General features: G+C 39.0%; 1 protein-coding gene across 1 annotated transcript in view; it reads right to left on the minus strand.

Annotated features, from left to right (window-relative positions):
• Positions 1 to 27010, minus strand: part of LOC131691538 (calmodulin) — a 134861-nt gene that overhangs the window by 89189 nt on the left and 18662 nt on the right. Inside the window, exon 2 of the mRNA XM_058978040.1 lies at positions 89 to 263. Within this exon, the coding sequence (XP_058834023.1) occupies positions 89 to 263 (175 nt within the window). The remainder of the gene's footprint in view (positions 1 to 88; positions 264 to 27010) is intronic.

Raw genomic sequence — 27010 nt, forward strand, 5'->3', positions numbered from 1 at the left:
GGTGTACAAGATGTAATTAGCCCCGAACTGGTGTGATAAGAGACACGGCGAGAAGTAACAAAAAAAGAGAACAATAACGGGTACTTACCGTCTGCGTCGACTTCGTTTATCATGTCTTGTAGTTCTGCTTCGGTGGGGTTCTGACCTAGCGATCGCATCACGGTTCCCAGTTCCTTGGTTGTGATTGTGCCGTCACCGTCCTTGTCGAAGAGCGAGAACGCTTCTTTGAATTCGGCGATTTGTTCCTCTGTAAGTTGATCGGCCTGCAGGAAAGAGAGGGGGTAGGTTAGAGATTGTTAGCAATATTTTATACAGGCGTTGAACAAATAGCGGTGAAGTTTTGTTTTTTTTTTGCTCGATAACAAGGTCACACGAATGTGCGAAATCAAATGTGCAGCTCGTGGCGTGACGTGACAACTGGTTGGCGATGCATTGTAAGAGGAAAAGATCAAAACATCTTCCGCATGGAACCAGTTAGGGCGCCCACGGATATTTAACGAGCAGGAAAATTTTCTTGTCTTTCAAAAGACACTATTAATCTTTTTGGATTTTTAAAACAACTGTAATAAAATCAGCGGTAAGGTCTCTCAAATATGGTTGATCAAACGTGTCAAGATAGAAGCATGGTTATCCGATTACATCGAATTTAACCTCGAAGACGTAATCATCAGTCCATGAATTTCTGCGATCCCACACACCATTAAGCATCTCCTTCAAATAACATCAGAAACGAATTAGCGGCTGTTTGTTGTAACCTTTAATATATGAGTTACAACTTCACAAAGGTACCAAATTCCAACTTCGATGGAAGATCCAAGTTTTTGGTAGGTGTCGCAAATTCAAATCCAGTGGATTCAACGAAGAAAAATGTTTGACCACAATATTGACCGATTTTAACGAACAATACACAAGAGTAAGACACAGAGCGTTCGTTATTTTTTCGATCCGAAAAGTCACTATTTTGTATTTTTTGAAAGAAAAAAAACATTATCAACAAATATACTGCTATTAGTACCTAATAACATGCCGCCGAAAAAAAATATGTCCCGCCATTTGTGAAGAAATTATTCCACGTCGAACGTCGCCGCGCGGATTTCGAACAACGGATTGAAGGTTTGCGTTGCCGCGACCCCGCACAGAGCAACATGGCTGTTGCAATTTTTGAAGCATTATCAAACGAAATGAATGGAAGCGCGGCAAGCAAGACCTATAACTTTGAATCCAAAGCGATGACATATACATATTTATGTATCAATCGATTGCAATTAATGCCGGTTGTAATTTAGGGAAGAAAGTTATTTAAAATGCGCTGCAAATATTGAAAAAAAATTCGAAATATGAAGAAATTAAAAATTTAACCTTATTCAGCCGTTGTACGGTTGTAATAGTCATAAAATGGAGAAAAAATCTCGTTTTATTGCATACCCAATGCAGCTCAATGATCTAAATGTAACTCTTAAAACTTCAAACCGATTTTTGATCTTCAACGAAAACGTAAGGAGGTTCTTGCTTGACGACATCGTTGAGAGGTTATATTTTTTGTGCGGAAACTCGAGCAAAACTCAGATTTTTTAAAAGGTTAGAATTCTTCTTCATACTACATTTTGCAGTGAAAATATTTTTTTTCGAGAGTTATCCTACTGGAGCTGTAGGGTCTCAAGAGGGCTGCCCGTCAGAATCACCACTATAATTGCGGCCGAGACGGGAAAAGTACCCCACTAAAACACTGCTTGAGGCCAATTGCAGCGGACCGTGATTCTGAATGTGAGTCATTATACGGTTGAGGTATGTGCGGGCACAGGGACTTCGTGATTGCATGTATCATCGCGAAAGGATCAAGCGTTTGCACGTTAACGTGTTCTATCGCGTGTGCGTTTGTACGTCTAGTGTTCCAACGTGTATGTACTCGCATTTATAAATTCTATTTCATGACCGTGTGTCTTTTCTCATACTCCCGTGTGTTTTTGGACGATCGCGTGCGGGTTGTGAATCTGATACCTAATTTTCGGTATACGGTTCAGGTGCTAGAAGAAAGTGAGTTCTTCCATATCACTAGAGTGGGAACTCATGTCGCCATGGAACGTGTTGCCTAGTGGATATGAACGATATTCTAAATTAGTCCAACTGAATGTATGAACCTAAGTTGCTAGGACGGAGGGAAAAGATTTCCGGACGTGACCGATTCATGATCACGCGAACACGGACGTTTGTGGCTTCGCGTTTAAGACAGCGTTTTCAACATCGTAACGTTCACCTTATTACCGGGGTGCTATCAAGTTGACGCGATTGCGGGCGTAGGCGTGCGAGTATGATTGCGATCGCGAAAGGCTTAAACGATCGTATGTTAACGTGTTTGTCACGTGTGCTAGCGTGTATGTGACTTCACGGGTACAAATTCGATTTTGCAACCTTGTTACCATTCACACATTCGCGTGTGTTCTTAGATGGTCACGCGGACCGTCATTCTGATATTTAGTTTTCGGTGTACGGAAGACATGGACGTAGACTTCTGGTACCGAAGAAAGAGACTTCCGCAAGTAACCGATTCATGACAGCGCGAGTTTGTAGGTTTACGCTTGAAACCGCGTTTGACAATTTATAAGTGCTAAAATGGGATGTTATCATGTTTGCGAGAATGCGGCTGTAGGTTGCGTGGATGATCGTGAAGGGCTCAAGCATTTGTATGCTAACATGTTTGCTGCGTGTATGTGACTTCGCATGCATAAATTTCGCCATGGAATTGTTGTTTAGCGGTTAGGACTTCCGGACGTAACGGATTCATGATCGCGCGAACGCGGACGTTTGTAGGTTCACTCTTGGGACTAAGTGCTAAACCTTTCACTAACCAAGGTGATTTCATTTTTGCAAGATCGTGGGCGTAGGTGTGCGTAGATAACCACGAAGGGCTCGAGCGTTTGTAGGTTAACGTGTTTGTCGCTTGCGCTAGCGTGTAAGTAGCTTCGCGTGTATAAATTATTTTCTATAATCCTGTGGCTATTTGCATGTTCTTGAATGATTACGCGCGGATCGTGAATCTGATATTTAATTTTTAGTGTGCGGCTTAGATGCCAGGAGAGTGAGTTCTCCCGTTTAACTAGAGTTCCCGGTCATGTCGCCATGGGACGTGTTGTCAAGTGTATATGAGCGTAATTTTATGATTGGTCCAACTGAAGGCAAGAGGCTAGGCTATTAGGATCGAGGGTAAACTTCCGGATGGGACCAATTCATGATCGCGCAAGCGGTGGGTTACCCGGGCAAATTCTCATAAGTTCAAACACCATACAACCCCTTAAAAAGAGCATAATGATGGTCCGCGTCAAATTTTGCACCTATCAAAACACCATGAAATAGTCTCAATAACCCATAAATGCACCAAAATATGGTTTTTATACGGGATTTACCGGACCATGATGATTGGTGTTTTTATGGGTTGATCCCATTCAAAACACTGTCAAAACACCATGCAGTGGGGGTGAAATTGGACCATGACCATGGGAGTATTATGGGCATTTCATTTGCTCGGGTAATGCTTGAGACCGCGTTTGAAAATTCATAAGTGCCAAAACATTCATTCAATTACCGGGGTGATTTGATGTTGACAAGATCGCGTAAGTATGTGTGGATGATTGCAATTGCATGTTCGCGATTGTGAACAAATTTGTGTTAACGCGAAGGTTACGAGTGTTTGTACGTTTAGAATGGGGAGATTGTGACTGTTTATGAGAGAATATGCAATTTATTGTGTGAGTGTTAGTATGAGTCTGATTATTTATTCGTCCCTGTTTCTGAAAACAGAGATAAAAACACCCACCTTCTGTCTGATCCATTTCTTATAGAGGACAGTCCATTGATCTGAATCCAATGAACCGATCACGATGCCCAAGATCAAATAAGTCTTCGACCAGATGAACGCTCCATTCGAAAGTAGAAACATCAATATCAGCTGTCCGCCAAAACACTCGGTCTAATAAATATTAGTCATGAGATTCAGAGATCAAAGGACCAGCTTCCCTCGGATCTCCCACTCTTATACACCTACCAAGAGTACGGACCCATAGGCTCACTATGGAAGCTCAGGGGTTTTAACAATCACTCGCTAGGCGCAAGTAAAAAATCAGCTGCATGGAGGAACGGTTTATTTGGCCTAGTTTTTCCCACAGAATAATTCGATCGAGCACAGTTTTTCGAAGTGTACTGTTTTACCTGTCTCTTATTTATAGCTTCAGTAATGATTCGCGGCGCAGATACTTATGATTCTGTGCTTAACATCTCTATGGATCACTACTAGGGTAGAAGCGCGAATCAGACGCGTATCAACTACCGAAAATATCAGTATCAGAACTGATGTTTTCGTTAGTTGAAAGCAGACGCATCCTATAACTCGAGCTAGCGCAAAAATCTTTACCGACTTACTCAGGAGAGAATTTTTAAAGCCATTTCAATACCGAAGGACACCGGTTGGAGTATTACGCTTTAGGTTTTCAAATGACTTTTCAATTCATTGTCATCATCAGCATCATCGTGGACGACAAATTCGGATATTATTGCATTTCCAGGAAACTCGATCTTGGGCCGCCATTCTCCAAGCTCCTTGAACGTCCAGCATACGCCCATCTTCCTTGAGTGCACGGAACCAGGGATGCGGGGTCTGCCAGATCTCTTTGCCGGTATTTGCACTACATGTCCAGGCCACTATAGACTGTCATGTTTTATCAGTATTCCAATGTCAACATGTTTGTATTCTTGGCATAGCTAGTGGTTCGTGCGTCTGCGCCTTCTCAATTTTCTACTGTGCAGCCGAGCACTGAACGCAGTTGTCTTCTCTCAAACACATAGCACTCGATACTTTCTTCAAATTGCATACCTCATGGCCGTACAAAGCAACAGGGAGTATCAGCGATTTGTATAGAGAAACTTTTGTGCGCGTCTGTAGGCTAAGAGACTTTAACTTACTGCGTCAACCATGGAAAGTTATATTCGCAGCCGTAATATACCATTTTCCTCGCGGCTTACATCGAATGAATTCCGACGATCTTGTACCGCTTCTCTTCGATTTCCATCTCAAAACCAATATTAACACAAGTACTTTGACATAATAGTTTTTAATCAGTACGATTTTCTCAGCATCCCTTTAAAAGGCACATTTTCCTCTTTCACTACACTGCGATCAACGCCGATAACTCCGATGTCGTTCGCGAAGCAAAGCAGTATGTAAGATCTCGTGATGATAGTTCCGTTCTTTTCCACGTCACATCTTCATACCGCAGCTCCGTTCGCCGTATTCCGTATCCGTATTGAATAATAGATTAGAAAGTGCATCGCTCTGCTTCAAACCATCTAACGTCACTATCGGCTATTTGTCACATGATTTTTTCAATATATAAATAAATATATAAATAAATAAAGATGTCATACAATTTATAAATAGTTTAGTTTCCTAATGAATCGCACTTCATGTCTAATTTTAGTAAAAAAAATAAGAACAGATCACCAAAAAAAAACATGAAGTTCATATAACCAAGAACATAACACATTGATTTTTATGTTTCTTTTGCTTGTCCAAAGACCGCGTGTGTGTGATGGATGAGCCGAAAATCCCGGTAAAAATCAAAACTCAACATTACCGCAAATTTATTTCCGCGTCTATTGCGTGCGAAAACCCGATCGAGAAAACCCAGCTGGCCTGATCTGTCCGGCATGAATCCCCGCTGCCAAAATATTACCAGATGGTGTGAGTGTGCGCGATTGTGTCTAATAGGAATAGCCACAGATCAGAGCAAGTGCGAAACTAAATCACTTTTTCCAGGTTAAACAACATCATCAATCAAAATTTCCGCTTTCCTTATGGCATCTTCTTTCTCTTTCCTTGCCGAGCGAGCATGCATGCGCAATGCATTATTTGACTGAGATTGAGATATCAAACGACCGCGTCCGGTTGGGCAGTGTAGCTAATCTAATGGGACATATACTCCGGGCGTCTCTACTTCACTTCGCCATCCGTCTTTGGGTGGCACCCGCCGGTAATTTTCCAATTTACTCACAAGAGAAAAACAACGATAAATCGCATTAAAAAACTAATACATATTCCAAAGTCATTACAGCTTCTTGTAGACGCTAATTTACTCTGGCCCGAATACACACGCAGACTAACGATCGCCCGACCATGTGGCGGCTTTCGCGAAAAGCCGGTTTAACCGGCGCTTGGCAGCGCAACTGGTTTCGTCTTCAATTCGGCTCGGTGGTGCTGTTTACTCGCGCGACATGCTCGAACAGGTACGGCGGAGTGGAACTTCGCCGCGGGTTGAGGAAATCACCGCGTGCGCGCAAAATCGCGTTAATTTTCTGTAATTTTCTTTGCCAAATACCCGGTCGCTCAACGATCGCCATCTGTGCACGCTGCTCCGCCGCCTCCCAGGGGAGGGTGTGTGAAAATTCTAACAAACCGAAACGGGAGAAAAAGCTGAATCACACCGCCTGCCGACCGACAGGTGGACGACGACAGGCAAGCAGAATATTCTGACCGCAGATAGTCAATCAGCATCGCTAATCAGTGTGGTGCAAAAATGGAAACAAGCTGTCCTCCTTCCCTCCGGCATGGTGGTATGCCATGGGTGTGATTCATTTAGCTCAATTCGCTGTTATTAGTCACGGTGGCTTTGCGCCCTTTCGTCACATGGTACCGGCTGCAAAGCGCAGGCGAGTCAGTGCTGAGTAAAGACGAAAGCACATATCTGAAAGCACCTAGTAGTGTGGCTGTCTTTTCATTGATAAATGTTTTGAATCCTCAAGAAAATAAATTCTGAACAGTCTAAATTAGTTTTTTTTTTAATTTTTAAACGGCAATTATTTACTCTAGTCTAACGTCCATCTCCCGAGTCGACCACGATCACAAGACTGGTTATGCCTATGACTTTTCTCATACGAGTACGGGAAAGCAAAAAAAAACTATTGAAACCAGTTTTTCATTCACGCTTGCGGCGTTTCCTTTTTTGAATCGCTGAAAAGCAACAACAAAAAACCATCGTCGCAGACACCCTTGGGGGAAATGAAAGTCGTCAATGATGACACACGAACGAAGAGGAGATGATTATGGTGATGACGATGCTGATGCCGATGATGAAGGCGGTGTGACTAGTCGTGCTAAAAGACGCAAGTGTATTCAAAAAGTTGCTTCCTGTAAGCGCAATCATACAAACTTACAGGGGGTGATAAGATATGTAGGAATCCCGGAAACAATATCTCAAAAACGGCGTGTTTGTCTAGACGACTGACCGAGGATCTTTTGCGAACATGAGTCGGACATTGGCTATTCAAAAGAGTATACCACATCGCCTCTGATGTTGGCAAGCTGGGAAAACATGTGGTTAAGATCGTGTGGCATATTCGCCAAAAAAAAAATGACACATCACAGATCTTTTTCGAGTGGTAATCTGAAGCGAGGATCAGGCGCAACAAAGTTGCGAAGTTTCGCGGGTTGGATCTTCATGCGTTTACAATCAACTCGTAATAGCACGACCAGTTACGTCGCGCTCGACGGAAACCATTCCTTCAAGCCGGATTGTGACTTCCTGTAGTTAACATTTATGTTTTCCGCAGTTAACTTGTTTCATTTTATACGTGTATCGAACATGGGATTGGATTTCAGATGTTCTTTTTAACGATAGACAAAGAACCTTGACGTTGCTAAGTTCATCAATCGCTGAAGTGATTTAATTGGAACGAATACACCCGGGTTTTTTTACGCGGTTTTTTTTGCGCGGTTTTTTTACGAGGTTTTTTTACGCGGATTTTCCAATTAACGCGGTTTTTTTACGCGGATTTTCCAATTAACGCGGTTTTTGCAAAAATATTCTAAGTCCTTTTGAATGCAAAAGACTTAGAAAATTTTCGGAAAGATGGAAGAGACGGGTCTGGAAGATTCCTTATGGCCCGCACCCCAACAATATGGGTATTGTAGGAATGGTCTTGAAGAATAGGTACCAGAAATTTATGTTTGGCGCCATTTTGAAATCCAAGGTGGCGACTGGTTTAGCGAATTCGCTATAACGCAATCAATATGGGTATATTCCAAATCCGCGCAAAAAAAACTTCCAAAAAAATTCCAAGTCTGCTGCTGAGAGTTTTTTTTGCGCGGATTTTCCAATTAACGCGGTTTTTTACGCGGATTTTCCAATTAACGCGGTTTTTTACGCGGATTTTCCAATCAACGCGGTTTTTTTACGCGGTACGTATCCCCCGCGTAAAAAAAAACCTGGGTGTACTCTGAAACTTGTAGCTTGGAACTAAAGAATGGTTCTTATAGTTCAAAATTGTAATATCGCAAACTGCGGAAGGATTTTACGACCCAATTGGGCCTTTACAAACTCGGATACCCAGAGAATTTCTGCATTGTGTTTAATTCAGTCCTATGTTGAATCACAAGTATTTGTCAAATTATCTCATATCAATGAATGGAGTAATGATATCTTATCTTCAAAGCTAAAATTCGCGATCAATGATACCTACCGTTGTTTATACGTGACATTAATTAAAGTCGCATTAGTCATGCAATTAGCGAGGTGGAACAATTACTAAAGGTGAACATAAATCTTAAGGTTTTGGAAGTCTTTCATATACTATTCCACCATACACGCAATGCAAATATTCTTTCAAAAGATAGAACTAATCTAATGCAATTTGAACTTAACTAAATCAAAACCGTAGCAGTTAATATACAGATCAATTTGTGCCCAAGATTCCTTGACAAAAACACCATTTCCCCACGGTGCATACCCAGAGTGCAAGAAACTTGCCTCGTCGAAAATACCATTCATGGAATATCCTTAAATCTCTTTAAAGAATATGTCAAAAATGTGAAAGCAAAAAACTTTGCTGAAGAAAACCATAATATAATTCCTCTAATCGATTTATGAACGCAAGAATCGTTAAAATTCATTTTACCGGTGTTTCCAGGTATTGCTATGCAGCACCATCTACAGACATTTTGAAGCGTAAGTGTGTTCGGATCATTAATTGTTTAATATCACAAGAAACAACTTTGCAGAAATATCTTTTTTTCCAGAACGCTTCTATCGAAGGATGGAACAAATCTAGAAAATTTTAAAGATATCTAGATCAAAACCAAAGTTGTTATATAATATGGATACATTTTACCGAGTACTAACGGTTTTGTTCGTCACTGTGTCTTCCTGTCCCGTAATGTCGTGTACTTTCGATAAGTTCACTTCAAGCATATCGAAATGTGGTAGAAGAATCCATTACGAATAATTTTGCAACCAATTATATGTGACGAGAATGCAACTGACACAATCAATCCCTTCTTACCTGATTCTTTCGGAGACACTTTGACATATTACCCATAATCAGACCACGCGGAGTATGTACCCAGGTCAGATACCTATATGCCAGTTTTTTTCAATAAAATGATGCACTAAAAAATTCTCGAATATGCTAAAAACGATTAACAACATGAGAAGAATCTCCACGGCATCGGTTATAATCAACGACCGGGACTGCATAGATCGTACAGCCAGGTGGAATGAGATTTTTTATTATAGAGGTTACTTCGTTATTTTAATTATATAGGACCATTCGCCTTTTTCGGGATAGAAAAATTTCTTTTTGAAAAGTTTTTTGCCTTATGTGCTAGGTTGAGAATCGGACCAAGTGAGCAGCGTACAAGGCAATTGATTTACCAACTACGCTATGCCCGACCTTGAAGGAGAACTTTGAAATATTATTGAACAAACAAACAAAAAGAGAAAGCGCAAATAGAATAATGATTGAGGATGATAGACTGCGGATCTACACATACTAGATGAAATGCAAAAGGCTGTTTGAAGAATTAAACAATTTAAACACTTTTCCGGACGGTTTAGTCAAATGTCATCACTCATATCCCATAAACCTCTTTGCGCCACCTATTAAATTTACTGGTATCTGCGACTAATCCATGTATTTCGCACATTTCTTATGTGCATCACCATGCGCAAATATGATACAGATCATTAGGGTGGTAGATATTGTTGTGAGGTTGGAATTTTGTCCATCGCCTGTCAAAAAATAAATGAAGGCATAAAAAAAAATTGGCCAAAATTTGAGCTGAATTGGACTATTTCAAAACGTGCCCAAAGCGAATAAAATTTTCTATGGGAATTACATGCATTTTTATGCATTCATAACTTTTTTTCCAGATGATCGAAAATTTTTGAAATTTGGTTGAGTTCGAGCACATAATGCAAGATTGCAAACGGTCGATTGGTTTCCTTAAAAGTTTTTCAAAATATTGTAGGGGAACCCGGGGCTATTAAGACCGTGGGGGTAATTCAGACCCCCTCGATTTCTCAGAAAACCGCAAGACTTTCTGAGTGTCGTACATATTTGCGGAAGCGACATTCTGAAACATTAATTTTGACAAAATCTGCAGTTTTTTATAAAAGGAGATTTGATTTTAATTTTGTTTGCCACCCTCAAAACAAAAATCATTTTAATGGTAAACCCGTGATTGAAGTAACAAATAAAAGTGAAAAAAATAACAGGTAAGTGTTTTGGAAAGCTTGAAGCTCCTATTTTATGGAATGATTTTTGTTGGGGAAAACACAGATATTTTCAAGACGCTCGCAACTTTTGTGCGAAATGAGCGTGCCGGGCTACTTTGGACCCTCTATTCCATCAACCACCGTTCAGTGGCTTGCGGCTGCGCACACGATTGCACACACTACAGCAAAGAAAATACATGATGCGCCAATCGACAGCTTATTGTTTTAACCAATTTTTTTTACTTCTTAAGGAGTCAATAAGGATTTCATAGGTAAACGTAATTCCATTGCACAAACAAATAAAAAATTGAGGCTCTGAATTGCCCCGTAGGGAGGTCCGAACTACATTATAAAAGGATGGAAAAACGTAGTTTTGCAAATCGTTGCCTAGCGCTGCCATGGAATTGTGAAAATGAATTTTTATGGCTCCTAAAATGTAGCTCAGATATCAAACTAACAATTAGAACGTTTGCCCAATAAATTCTATCGCATCTATCCACCTAAAAAGGCGATTTGCTTAGGTAGATCCGAATGACTCCGGGTTACCCTATTATAAAAATGCCTCGATGTTGGATCTTTCCTTGAAAAAAAATTGTTCTTTCATTCAAGTAAAAAAAAAGTGAAACCTCTTAAAGTGTGCTCAAATTATATCAAGATTCACAAATCACTATGTATCACTGAACAAAGTTATGAATATTCAAATAAAACTTATGAAAATATAAATGTCATTCCCATATAAAATTTCTATCGTTTTGGGGCATGTTTTAAAATATCGCTCAAAGTTGCCCAAAATTTTGTTGACTTTTTGATTCATTTTTCGACCGGTGATTCTAACCTTGCAAAATTAACTGCCACTCCACTGAATATGCGAATTAGGTAGTATGCGAAATACAAGCAAATAGTGGAAAAGTGCTACAAAATACCCTTACGTGATATACGTAAAAAAGCATTGTCGTTGGAAAGGACGGAATCCCAGTCGATCTTCTGGAAGTTGTGAGTGAACGACTGTACAAAACATTCCACTGTGTGATAGGAATGATTAGAATGGAAGAAGAATTACCTTTGAATTGAGTGCATGCACTATTAAAGCATAACGAGCCTCAACACCGCCTATGGGATACTCTCCCATGTTCTGTTGAGCAGACTACGTCCGTTGGTTTTTGGCTCTGCGAACACTAAAGCGGGTTCCGAAAAAGACGATCAACGATGGACCAAATAGCCTGTGTTAAGCCAAAGAGGGCCAAGCGCCATTTTGAGATACATGTCAATAACACGCTATTGCACCCAATGTACCATAAGAACCGTCTTCATTAGTTTATTTTTGAGAACGCAAATAGTAAACGAAGGCAAGAAAAAATCTCTTAATTTTCTATAATAATTTTAGTTATTGAAAAATGAATTTTAACGTACAAAATAGCAGAAAAAATGGTGCTCAGTTCAGTATTTGTAGATTGCAAGGCAGCAATTGAAACGAAACGAGCATTGACAGATAATGTTTGAATATGGCTTTTCGACCAAACTGAATAGTTTGATCCGTATGACGTTGGATTGGTCAAATTCAAGCGTCAGAATATCTGGCGAAGCATTACTAATTGGTTCGCTCGGAAGCTGCGATACAAAGATCTAATGTGTAAAGGCTTGGAAATGTACGAGATCTCATCTACTTTTTTTCACGGATGACATCGACATAAATGCAGTCGATCGCAGAGCAGTAGAAGTGGCGTTTGTGCCTTTTTCAAGGGGAGGCTAAAAAAATTGAACAGACTCTAAGCTCTAAAAAGACAAACTACAATGTGGATGGTACAGAAGGGGACGTTTAATTCAAGTGTATATCATCGGATTTGTGTGATTCACGCTCATGATTTCAGGACTTTAGTCACGATTATCGTAATATCAAATGAATGCTTTGGTTGGTGAAAGATTTCTCTTTCCCTCTGCTCTCAAGCATTCAATTCTGCATGAAATGAGGGAGGCGTTGAATCTGAATTTCTGTTTCGGTAAATGCAAGCAGAAATAAGTAACTGATTTTGAAACTTCCGAGCACTGCAAAGATTTCAATCTAGCATCCATACGCACCAGATTTCTCCCTCGTCTGCCGGTTCCAGGACAGACGCTCTTTCGAGCCGCTCTTAGCATGAAAAACAAGCGCTCTTCATTTTTCTCCTTCCTTGTCACCAAACGACCTATGATCCTATATTTTTTTTAATTATAGAGGTTTTAGAGCCATTCGCCTCTTTTCGGGTTTAGAGAAATCATTTGCGGATAAATCTCTAACCCTATGTGCGGGGTTGGGAATCGAACCCAGGTGAGCTGCGTACAAGACAATAGATTTACCAACTACGCCATGTCCGCCCCTTGATCCTATCAGGTGATGGAGGTGAGGATATAACCCGATGTTCACTTAGGTTGCTTGTACTCCGGCTAGCACCGAGACTAGGGTTCCTAGTACCGACTGAACCTTCAGTTGCGGTAAAATATCGGTACTGGAAATTCTTGTTAAAAAAAAATTGAGAACGCTTCAGAGTGAAATAAAACGTTCAAAAATATGCCTTTATTAATAAATTTTCGTATCTACCTTCTCATCTCCTGTAGAGCAGAACCGAAAAATTGCTCTGTTATAACTATCAAAAAAGCATACAATCAAATCCTACTGCTTTGCTGCTTATTCACTGCATAAACAGCATAGTATCGTTACCCGATTTCGCAGTGAAATGAGCAGAGCCACAGAAGTGAATAATGCCTCTACTACGCGAATTACCATAGCGATTGATTTTAAACAAACTCGTATTAGACCAACGGTGCGCTAGACTGAACACTTCTAAAGGAGTAAACGGAGTATATCTTCGCGAAAGTGGCAACATCATGTGCGTAATGTGGTACTGATGACATTCAAAAGTTTAAGCTAGACAGGAAGTATCATTGTGAAGAAAATCATGCAACACAATTTAGGGCGAATGGCTGATTAAGGTTAAAGCGCCAATAAACAATGCAATACAATTAAGGTTGTGGTACCGGTATTACCAGTACCGAAAATCCCGGGAATACCGACCCATTGTTGGTATCGAAATACCGATACTGAATAAAAGCCAGTATCGGTAATTTTTATGAAAAATATGTGAACTCAATAGAGGCACCCGTTTCAAAATATTGGTCTGTAAAGTGACTTTTCATTATATTGATTATTTTTTAGATAAATCGCTCAGCTTGCGTCTTTGTGGGGGAATGAGGTGGGACTATCATCAAAATACTTTTGGCAGTTAACCATTACTAAAGGCCGTTGTACTGAACGGTATGTTTAATTCCTGCACAATTTAGTCGAAATAAAAATTCAACGATCTTGTACTAAATTTCAAAGTATTCATATTTAACATAAGTGACGTAAAAATGTCTTGATTTTTTTATTAGCGACATTCTGATTGGTTCTCATTATTCACTGGCTGGCGCGCGTAATAACACTGTGGCCGAAGTCATGTCTGTATTTGGTTCGCTGTTAAATCTTTATCTATAAAAGAACGAAATTTGCAGCAAAGCGATAATACCGAGAGAAAATGCGAGTAACCTGCTCGGATTTACTACCATTCTCGCTACGATTTACCGTTGAAATCGAGGTATTTAGTTTTTGAATGGCAGTTAACACCGCAAATCATGTTTTTCCAGATACGTTCTACAAAAAGTTTCGTCACCGATATTTTTGCATAGAAAAAATATAGAACGTTATTGAAATGATGCATTATTAATGTACAAATGTTTTGATTATTTTGCTACACCCAAATTTAAAAAAAAAAAAAAATTTTCACGCTGGAACTCTTTACTCCTGCCTTACAGGAATCAAGTCGAAATACGGAGAAGTGAAATGTATTAGAAATGACATTTGATGAAACTTTTCCCATGTATTTCAAATAGCGTTCCTGTTGTGAGAATGCAGATGACCAAACGTATTCCTTCTTACCTAACTTTGAATGCAAATCACATGTACTCAAACAACGTTTATCACAAACACTGATCAGATTCCTGAGTACCCTAGTCAGATCAAGGTTAGATACTATGTCTGGGTTCATTTTTCTATAGTTTTTTTGCTTATTAGACATAGAAAAGAATACAGACGTGACTTAAACCGCATCTATTTCAGCGAACGAGAACGTTACTTATGGTAGATTACAAAAACAAACCAATTTCCATTTTATTTATGCTAGTTGTAAATACACAATTTTAATACAAAATCATTGTAGTTATTTTCAAATAAATAGGTTCAAATGCCCAGTTATATATAACGGAAGTTATATTCGTTAATCTTCTAATGCCACCTTGCTGGTCGATATTTTTCAACAAGCTCCTACAGGTATGTGCTGAAAAGTGAAGTTAATTATATTTCTCATCAAATGCTTTGCATAGTGCCGAAATACCGGAATTTTTATTTATTCAATAGCGATATTTCGGTACCAACAAACGGATCGGAATTGTCGTGATTTTCAGTACCACTACTACCAGTACCACAACGCTTGTCGCGATGACGTAAAGGATGGAGCTTCTGCTCCATAATTGTACCAGCTTTTATCAAATATTAAATAGTAGACTTAGCCATTATGCTTATACCCCTCAATGTTCTCTACAATTCCATCATATCCTAATTAGCGTAACATAAAGTAAACAAAGAGAATATCTTCGACACATATGTTCATTTCAATAAGTTTTCTGTATACATATACACTGCTGGTCAATAAAATAGGTGTGAGATAAAAATACATAAAATTTTGAGTGTTCTCTAAAAATATTGTTATATTCAAATATTTTATAGTTAGGTACAGTCGTAAATATGAAAAAGAACACTTTTATTTCTAAATTAAATGTTATGCTTTGTCGTAACTCTTTCTTCTCCATGAAATCCAAAAAAATACCTGGTCAATGAAATAGGTGTATTGTACTCTATTGCATTAAAAATTTTCAAATCCAATGATTTTAAGACTTCAACATTTTTAACAACTAGTAACCTGTGTAAGCTCCCTTTTTCAACCAAATTTCATCCATTTGTCTTGGAATTGAGTCATTCAAACGCTGATAAATTTCCGTTGGTATAGGGCAGCATTCCTTTTAAGCTGCTTCCCAAAAACGATCCTTATTTGTGAAATTTCGATCGAATAACTTTTTTTTAAATACATTCTGTAAATTTTCTACGGGATTGATGGCAGGAGATTGGCATGGACCGAAATTATAGTCACTTTATTATCCCGAAATCATTCCTTTACATTCTTCGATGTGTGTTTTTGATCAATAGCTTGCTGAAACTGTCATGTAAAGGCACGTTATCTTTTGCATAGGACTGCAATGACATCCTTTAGGATGTCCATCCTTTAGCCTTGCATTCGAATCTTGCCATTATAGTGGCGTTGCGAAGAATAGGACCTGCGCCATTCCACGAAAAGCAAGCCCCAAACGTCATTGTCCTTGCCTCCGTGCTTTACCATATTTTGCGTGTGTCGCAGATCAAAGTATTTGCACTTTGGACGTTTAACGTTTCGTTGTGCATCGGAGGAAAACAGGTTTACCTTTGATTCGCCTTTTTTTTTATTCCTACTGAACCAGGCCCATTAACGCTGTTGAAAAGCAAATTACATTTTTCTTCAAAGGCTTTGGCTTCGAAATAGTGGAACCTTCTTAGCAATTCTTTCTGGAAGATTGGAATTTTACGGCCTACAGCGAACTGTTCTCGGACCTACCACTTTTCCAATTTGTGCTGAATTGGTCTTGGATGACGCGAATGGATCAGATTTCGCTAAAATTGCAACATGATGGTCAGCTGCCTTAGATGTTTTCTTGGGTTTTTCGCGTGTTTCCTTTTTTCAAAGGTTTTAAGGCATTTGTAACGAAGTTTTCGGAACGCCGCAGTGTATTCGCGATTTATTTATTCGTCTTACTTTCTTGAACAAAATTTCTTAGCAAAACTCGTTCCACTTGAGTACAGTGAGATGCTCAACCCATCCTATAACAAATCTTTGACTTATTCATTTATTTATTTAACATTTAAATACATTCATTAACACGCAGATTTCAAACTTCACCAAATAAAACGTATAATGGAATTATGTAAAATAATAACACGTTAATATATTTCACACACCTATCACACTGACCACACGAAAAAGCCTGCGGTAGTCTTGTCTTGCATCTTGACAAAGATTGCAAATATAATCAGCGCCAACAACCCACTAGTAACTTGACAGATCCCAAGGCTTCTGTGTGCGGTAGGTGTGATTGAGACTGCTGTAACTTGGTATGCGTAATTGAGAGAAAAACAAAATAATCTATCACACACCTATTTTATTGGCCAACAGTGTACCATTCGAAGAAATATTGGGATCAGAAAAGCTCAAAGACGTGTCAACTGTATTGGTATTGATTCCACTAGACCCTCCACTGCAGACCATATAGTCTATACAGTAAACTGGCGAGTGGAATGATTAATTTGAGTTGTAAGCACGGGAGTCTAGAACAGTCTTCCAAAGCCAATTCAAAAGGATGAATATTATCAAATTAAATTTTGAAATCTTCTTATAGAGTAGACCCATCATGTTTTGCATAAACATAAACCAGAAGCATTTCACGCGCCTCGGAGATATCATCAACGCGGCACTCGGCAATCATAAACACCATGCTGGCACAATTTTCCTCGCATCATCGCTCGGTTATACTCCGTAATAGCTTCTTAATAGCTACTTAAACGGTCTGAACATTCTGCACCGTTCGAAATCTGCAATAACCACACCACACCACCATTATCAGAATGTACACAGTCGCAGTACGTCGTTGTCGCAGTGGATGGATGGGCCACGACGGTGCGTGGTCCGCTGCCGTCGCATACTGCAGAGCTGGGGACACAACACAGTGCCAATTATAGAGACTACTCACTCAACCGTGCGCCCAAAAAACTTACCCGGTCGTAAATGCGTGACTACGATGCGTATAGATACGGGTTGTGTTCAAGGCCTTCACGATTACGACTAGTGCCATCAATAATGCAGTTTATATGCACGAACCTCAATCACTGGAAATCCTGTATCCTACCAGCGATAGGTTGCACCTCCCCAGCAGCAAAAGCGGTTATCCTCATTCTTACGCAACAAGCATGTATCGATCGGTCGGGACTATCCAGGAAAAATGTTTCTCTAAACCAGTGCTGGGTCATAAGGAAAACTGCAGTTCATTACTCTCTAGCGCTTCGCGAATGCATTCGAGAAGTAAACGGGGACCACATCACCATCATCATCGTCACCGGCTTGGTCGTGTGATGCGAGAATAGAGAAGGTGACCCAAAAATAAAACATACATATTTTCATATGTAGGAGTTTCGTGTACCGTGTTTTCGGTACGTTCTGCAACATTAGTCTACAGAGTTAACGGGGAAACCGAAATCCGCGAGACAAACTTGGCTCTGCTCCATCCTCAGGAAAAACGTAAACAACACAGGCTCGAAAAAAAGATGATGATGATGATGAATAAAGGCAGAAATGTTTGCAGGAATGCATCGCCAAATCCCATGAGTTAGAATCACGTGGAGGTAATTCCACATATTAGTAGTACAGGGTGTAGTGAACCAATCATCGTAGGACGATAAACTCCTTCAGATGCGTACGAGACACTGAACCGGCAAAGTATGAAATCATCGCACAAAATTCTAGCCAAAACAGAGAGGTAAGCTAATTGTGGCCCCATTGTCGGTTTTGATTGGCCAACGTTGCTTACTCTTATCGCAGGGTATAAATCAGCAGGGAAAGTCAAAACAAAAGTCGTGGAACAAGTGAAAGCAGTGATGAGTAAAATGTCGCAACACTTCTTGGATTTTCACTTACTTTTTATGTATAAATAGAAGATTCTTAAAATAGTTTGTCCGAATTTATTTCACTTGTTTACTCTTTGGCATCTTTCAATGAGATAGAGTGATGAAACTGATAGAGAGCTGTTTTCCTAAAAGCTCCAATGCGAACTGATTTAAAATAACAAATCAAAAAAAAAAATAAAATAGGATACGAAAACGTGTAGATGTCTGCATACTAAAGATAACCGATCCAGACGTACATTCCTTATACCTGACTTCTGTAACAGTCAGGTTATAAAAATACTAAAATGTCATCATGATCAAAACAGACTTTAGCAGCTATTTTTGCACGGAGGAAAAAGTTATTAAAATCGTGAATAAAGTTCTATGAATTCTGGAACAACCCCGTTTTTACGTTACGAAAACAAGACCATGAACAAAACTCATGTTTTATAATTTTGTTCAAATTCCTTTCAGTGTTGGCTGCAAGACGCTTGTCATTGCCAAACCGACTTTATGTACGTGAACTAGTTCACAACATTATTCATTAAATCAAAAGTGAGTCGTGATGTTATGCATAGATTTAGGAACATTATTGAGATCCAGATTATACGATGTAAACTAATTCATGATTAATTACATCTTGATCATGATCTGGTTTTCGTTGCTGTGAATTAGTTCACAAAATCAAAAAAAAAATCATAAATCTTATTCATGTACTCGTGAACTGGTTGATTATTGCTAGTATAATAATCACGATTAACCATGCATGCCCACGAACTAGTGCACAAAATCATAAAATATTAGCAATGTATTCAGGAACTGGTTCATGATTCATAGTATAATAGTCACGACTTATCATTCGTGTTCGTAAATAATATACAACTTCATAAAACATTAATCATGCATTCGTGAGCTGGTTCATGATTCATAGTACAATAGTCACGATTCACGCTGGTAAAATAGTTCCTAAAAGCATGAAATATTATTCATGGAATTGTGAACTGGTTAAGGATTCTTAGTACATCATTCGCTAATCTTACGTGCTTGTGATATTTTAAAGATATTTCAATCATTTTCAATTTCATGCAACTCTACTAATGATCAGCATTTTCACGTGAACTAATTCACAAAATTTGGAACATTATTCGTGAAATCATTTGAGCTTTTTCACCCAGTTATGTCCAGCTGCTAGCTAGTAATAATAAGTACGAGCAGCAGATATGAGAAAGCTTTTAGGATCTCCGACGCCGTTATACATTTGATAAGGTTCAATGTGATGTCTGGACAGAAAGCAAAAACTGCACTAGCACCAAAAATACACTATAGGGCCACAAATCGCTCTATAATGTCGCAAGCTCAGGAATAAAATATCACGATAACGTGCATATAAATTGCCAACATCGTAACTAAAATCCTGAAAGCATGAACATAAATCACTACACGAGACTGAAACATAAAAAAATCGTGACTAACATCCTGAAGTCATGAACATAAATTATTCTACCCGTGACAAAAATATCGTGAACGTGAACAGAAATTACGAAAGTCGCGATTAAGATCCTGAAATCATGAACATAAATCACATTACTTATGACAAAAATACAAAAAATCGAGACTAAGATTCAGAAATCATTAACATGAGTCACTCTACTCATCACTAAAATATCACGATAACGTGAATATAAATTACGAAAATCGTGACTAAGACTCTGATGACATGAACCTAAATCAAGCTACTCTACCAGAAAAATTCGATAGTAAATTCATGAATAAAATATCACAGTAACGTGATGAGAAATTATAAAAATCGCAACTAAGCGCTCCTGAAATCATGAACATCGTTTAACCTACGGGATACCAATATCACCCCAAATAATGAACGGGAATCATAACAAGATTTATCATTCATAATTTCAAGAACTTGGTCAGGGTTTCCTGTGATCTTGGAAGGACTTCCTGTCAAAAACACTCACTAACGTGTAGATGAGACGGGAATTTCACCCACTAAAACGCTGAATGTGATATTGAGAGTACGGTTCACATATGCGGGCCTAGGAACTTCACGATCGCGTGTATCATAGCGAAGGATTCGAGCGTTTGTATGTTAACGTGTATGGTCGTGCGTGAACATTTACATTTCACGTGTGCTAGAGAGTGACTTCGCGAACACAAATTCGATTTTATAACCGTGTGGCCATTTGCATATTCGTGTGTGCTCTTGAATGATCGCGCGGACCGTGAATCTGATACTTAATTTTCAGTTCACGGTTCACATACTACAAGAAAGTGAGTTTCCCCATATCACTAGGTTTCCCGATCACGTCGCCCTGGAATGTTGTCTAGTGGATACGAGCATCGTTTTTTATTGGTCCAACTAAAGGCATGGTCTAAGCTGCTAGGACCGAGAGAAGGGACTTCTGGACGTGACCGCCTTAGGGTCGCGCGCGCATGGGCGTTCGAGACCGCGTTAATCAATTTATAGGTGCTAAAACGTTCACTCAATCATCGGGGTACCTTCATGTTTGCAAAATCGCGGACGTAGATGTGCGTGGATGATCGCGAAGGCTCGAGTGTTTGTATGTTAACGTGTACGATCGCGTGGGAGTTTGTATGTAGCGTGTGATAGCGTATATGTAACTTCGCATGTATTAATTCGATTCTATAACCGTGTCGTCAATCGCATATTCTTGAAAAGTGGCGTGGACAGTTAATCTGATATTTGCTTTTCAGTGTGCGGTTCAGATGATAGAAGAGAGTGAGTTCTCTCATATCACTAGGATTCCTGGTCATGTCACCATGGAATGTGGTCTAGTGGATTTGGGCATCATTTTATGTGTCCAACTTATGTCTTCAGTTGGACCTTAGGCTGCTATGATTGAGAGTATGGACGCGCGAGCACGCGTTTGTATTTTAGAAGTGCTAAAACATTCACTTAAACACTGGAGTTATTTCGTGTTTGCGAAATCGGAAATGATCGCGATTGGCTCGAGCGTGTGTATGTCAACGTGTTTGATCGTGTATGTCGCGTGTGTTAGCGTGAAATTTGTCTTTTGCACTTTATTCTTTAACGTCTACAGAATCGTTTTTTTTAATCAAGATTTATTGAAATTAGCTATAAGTCAAAGGAAATTTTATCTATTTTAAAAAATTATATCCATTGCTCACTTCAGTTTACTACAAGAGACCGTGCATTTGATGAAATAGGACGTTTCGCGTGCAGACGTCGACAAGGTCCGCCATTTTGAAGCCACCGTTTTCGAAAAAACCATTTTCTTATTATCAATAAATAACGAATAAAAGATCAAAAGCAGAAGTTCGCATGTCTTATCATTTTTCCACAAAAAATTCTCAAATATTGCTAAATTGCCCGAGACAAAACAAATTGGTATACACACTTAATTTCTTCCGCCGAATTTCAGCCTTTTTCGCACCTTTTACCAAAATCTCAACAGCTGAGATCTCAGTAAAGAATTTCTTGGCTGAGGTCTCAGTAAAAGTGACATTTCATAGCTGACACTCGGAAAATATTTCACCGAATATCAGCTAACAAATCTCACTTGACTGAGATACCAGTTTCTAAATTTGCTGATTATACAGCTGTTGAGAAATTGCCGGACCAAATTGAGTGTGTAGGTATACAAAACCAAACTAACAAGCAATCAAACTACTTGAACTCGCTTAGGACATTAGAGAAATGCATTAGAATGCCAACAAATGAATTTTGGCCGACTATGCTGACCAGGAATGAATTATTCAAGTGCGTCGGTAAAGTAATCGAAACTCCCGAATGAATTGTGTCGAATGCTTTAATTAAACAGAGGAAACAAGTGACCAATGAGTCCTAGGAAGGATAAAATTGCACGCGAGACAAAATATTACCTACTATTCCATCATATATGCCAGTTCTACATCCATTTCCTGACCCAGCTGTTACAAAATAATCAGACGAATCGATACACAGTGTCCGGAGGCCGGACAAAACCTATGTTTGAAATATTGATATTTTTTATTTTTCTTATGTATTGAATGACACATTCTTCAAATTTTGTGAGCACCGAACGAAAATTTTATTTTTAATAGCAATTTAAACATCGCTCTGTCAGACAATTGTAATGCAATACATTTTCGCAATCACGGTTATATCCTCATTTCAAAAACATGTTGATCTTTCAATTCTAATCCAATTTGAGCAGTTGTGCAGTTTCATTTTAAAGAGCATTTAAAGAACTTTGTTGATCATTTCAACACGTTCGCCGAATTTGATTCTAACTATGTTTCACTATAACAAATATATTTTAAGTGGATTGATAGCAAATTCTTTTTTCGCAAATGTATTCTGTACAACCAGGTGAAACAGTCCAGAACGGTCGCTTATTATACACTCTACGGAAAATCATCTCTACTTTTCGAATTTCAAGGTCTCGTTTTGTCCGGAGGGGTTCAAAATCGACACTTTTTAATGTTTGCTGGTATGTAGGAGCATGGTGATGAGTGCAAAATAACTACTAAATAAAACGTAAACAAACACTTTTTGTTGAGATGGAAAGTAGTTTTATCCAATTATTATGTTGTTGTTGATATAGCTAATCAGTAAAAAAAGATTTAGCATATAAATGGTATTATGCTAATAAGAAAGGTTCGAAAAAACTATGGGGTAATTTCTCATCTTTTATATTATTTGACATTAAAAATTAGCTCCGCACTCCAAAATTACGTAAACATGTAATTTTCAGCCAGATTGGGCAACATTTTTGGTTTTGTGCGATTTTTGTTCGAAGAGTTGTGCGACAGAGAAGAGTGAACCAAATCAAACTTACCACCCTACACCAACTTGCATCTCCAACACACAGATAAACATACAACTTGCACATAACAATTGTACATTAGTAAAGGAAGAACAAATTATTTTAAAAAATTAGGTTTTTCATAAATTGCCCCTTGGTAATATGTTTAAATTACTTTCGCGAAGAGCAAGGTAGACGATATAGTTTCGTTTTCACGATATTGCACTTTACCGCACTTTTCTACAATTTTAAGTAGTGAGTATGGTGGTTCTAAATTCATTAAAATCTGAAAATTACCTTCGTTGGTTCGAGATAGTTTCGCAGTCTTCCAGAAAAGCAAATATTAAAAACCTTTCTCGAGGACACTGGAGCTCTATGTCTTGTGTTTTTCATTGAACAAGACATTCACCAATAAACATTAAATGTTTCCTAAAAAATGGTTTTTTTTTTAAATTTTGCAGCTTTATTTTTTCGTTAACATGACTTTAGAAAAACTTTCAGACATTCAGATATCATGATTCTCTAACTTCTTTCGTTAGAAATTTATATATACTTTTAATTCAAAATGAACTATTCATTGAATAAATATAACAAGATATAAAAAATATCGTATTTGCAATTTTTTGGTGATACTTTAAAGTATAACATTTCATATGGCAGGAACGCTATTTACGTTACATGCCCAAATCAAAGACAACGATATTTGGGAAGGTTATGCTTTTGTGTAAAAGTTCACGTAACAATGAAACGAAAACAGTTTGGTAGTTGGTGTTCATGAACAAATTGTGGGCCCTAAAATTATCTTCAAGTTGTCCAAAGGTTCCTTAAGTGTAAAATAAAAAATACAAAGGTCGTATAAAAAAAAACCGTTTTTTAGGAACACATAAGCATGTGGTTTTCCTGTACAACGGAGAGAATGAAATATTTGGAAAGTTTGTCTAAAAACTCAAAATTCCTGCTTAATTTACATTCTGGACCGCTATGCACTTATTGTGCTGGCTGTTGATATGGAAATACTAAGTGCTATAGGTATAGTAGTAGATGGAGCTTGAAGACATCTTTAATGTCAAACTTCGACGTTGACAAATTTATAGTGTGAGCGATTTTAGGGGTACTTAAACGACGCACTGTGGACAGGAAGTTATTTTCGACGAACATAACAGCTAGTGTACTGAGTCTGCATTATGTCATTTTGTAGTCTTCGGTAAAGTATCTCGAGTAAAATTTCGAAATTTAGCCATATTTTAGTGCAATTGGTTCTGATCTATATAACTTGAAACTGATCTAGATTAATTCTTTTGATAGTAGCATCCTAGTAAAAAAAATTCTGGAAGGTTCTAGCGTCCTGGAAAAAAATCCGGTTTGTGGGATAATTTTATAAATAGAAGGTTCATTATTCATGATTTCAGGCGCTTGGTCACTTTTAATGAATTTATGCTCGAGTTCAAACCACTGCAGTCAAATCTATTGCTAATTGAATGTCGTTAGATTATTATTCATTTTTCCGTTTAGAAATCTATTGTGAAAATAATATCGTTCACTGAAGTAGCCAGCAATCAAATTTTGTTTTCTCTCGACATCAACTTACGACATCGTGAAATCAAACTGACATTGTTTATCGCAAAATATTGCTCAATGATTATCTTAGACGATCGTAAAAATTGTTCAATTCATCCAATTATATAATCCTTATCGCACATTTCAACACACCCATAAATTGTCTTTTAATCGCCTGGCTGTGAAACGTATCGTTTCTCTAATTTTTAACAAATAGCAAGACAGAGTGAAACAAACAGCGAGCGGTCGAATGCGCCGAGTCCGACAAACTACATCACTAATACATCACGCGCGGCTCTAATCTCAAGTATGACAAATTGATATCGATGATGGGAATAAGTGTTGCTTTTTTCGCACCTCACAAAGTCGGACCTTCACTGCTGCACCACCACACAATCGCGTGCTATCGGTGTCATCGCAACAACACTTGGCGGCACCCCCTTTGCATCGCCGCCGCCAGACTGGAGAGACGGTGCGCGGTGTGCGGGAATTTTTAATTGTTTGCTTCATTGGTTGGTACCACCGCAAGCGCTGTTTGTAGCCCGCAGCCGAATGAGTAAGTGTGACCGCCACATCCGATGCCGCGCCGCCGAAGCTATATGGCGACCGTGAAGGGATTTTGCGCGGTGTCTGTCGGCGATGCATGCGAATCAATTATCGCGCACTATCAAGAGAGAACTGATGGTTTTGCAGGGGTGATAGAAGCGCATGATTCAGAAGCCAGCGAGCGGGAGCTGACGTAGGTTCGGAACAATCTTATCTTTAAGTAGCTTGCTCGACAGGACGACCGTGACAAACTAGGTACTGTGTGTTCATCGAATGATTTGCTCATTGGTTTGTTTGTGGATAATAATTGCGCTGCTTCCAGGTTCTGCTTGAAGCAAATTCAACTCGATAAATAGCATTTTTATCGACCCTTATAAACCAACAAGTTAGCGCCAGCGCCATTTCCAATATTTCATAAAATGAGGAATTTGAATTTTAACCAACCCCCGACGCCATGCCATTCGTTATCTGCTATCAGACAGGAAGATAATTGGATTCCGGTGAACCGATATTGATAAACGATTGCTTAGAAGAAAAAAAAAAAACATTCTGTAACATGCGTTGTCGCCCCTGTCTGAGCAAACTCTGTCAGCTGTGAGGTTGTAATCTAATTATTGCCGCACAACGGAGAACTGGGCAGCATTGCCAGGGCTTCCCGTTCCAGTGAGGTTGTGTAGGGTATGTGTCTCCTAATTCATCTCTGCACCTACCCAGCGTTCTGTTAAACGCTTTTTCTCCAATGCTAGGACGAAAACAGGGGGTCGCGTGGTTCGAACTCTCGTTTTGTTTTAACAAGAGTATTGTATATTTTTCACGCTAGTTTTGTTATTATACTGATTCTTGGGAACGACTTGACGATATTGATTGTAGGTCGAGTGTTCAACGGAATAACCTGGCACCCTGACTAATAGGATTAAAAGAAGCACAATCACCCCATACATATTACATTCCACTGTAATGTTGTTCTACTACTGTACTGACTGACTAGCTGTTGCCGGTTGGTAATGCTGTTCCGATCCGGAGAATCCATCCATCGCGTCTACCTCCGAGCTTTGCTGAAGTATTTCCCCATATAAGTAGAGGCTATGTATAATCCCTCGCAAGTCGAACCGCTCCTCAAATGGAAACATTGCAAGGCGGTACCGAAGGGGCGGAGTGGTTCGGCGGGCGGTATGAACTGGGTGGCGCAGCGCAGGTGTAGGTAAAATCATGTTTCATCGATTCATCACTGCACACGGCTGTATGCGTGTCGTGTACTGTACTGTGGTGACGAAGTGTCATCATAGGCCAAGATCATAGAATGAAGGTTTTCAAAGAACGGTAGATCTAACATACGAGAATGTTTTGGCGGTCGTAATATTTTGTTTTCAAAACAAATAAATTAAATTAGGAAAAATCGAAACTTTTACGCAAATTGAGTACTTTAAAATTCGTTCTTGTTGAAATATCACATAGGCGAATGATAAACTGAAATGCAATCTCCCCATATCCTTATATTAAACTAAAAGATCCACAATATTCCAACTAGGGTTTAAGTGAAAAAATAACTATTCAAATCGATCCGCAACCTTGGTTCCTGTTGTCTTGTCACGAACACATTTACATGAGATAAGCAAAAGCCGCGACCAGCCCTGAGAGACAGGAAAGCTTTGCTAGGGCAAGAGATAGAGAGAAACGAATGAGCGCATGAGAATTCCGACTGTACCTACAAACACGCTTGCAAAACTGGTATGTAGTGGTCGTTCGATCGCAATTTTGGTACAACGGCAACT

The sequence above is a fragment of the Topomyia yanbarensis genome, chromosome 3 (genome assembly GCF_030247195.1).
Source record: "Topomyia yanbarensis strain Yona2022 chromosome 3, ASM3024719v1, whole genome shotgun sequence".
In the NCBI taxonomy this organism is placed as follows: Eukaryota; Metazoa; Arthropoda; class Insecta; order Diptera; family Culicidae; genus Topomyia; species Topomyia yanbarensis.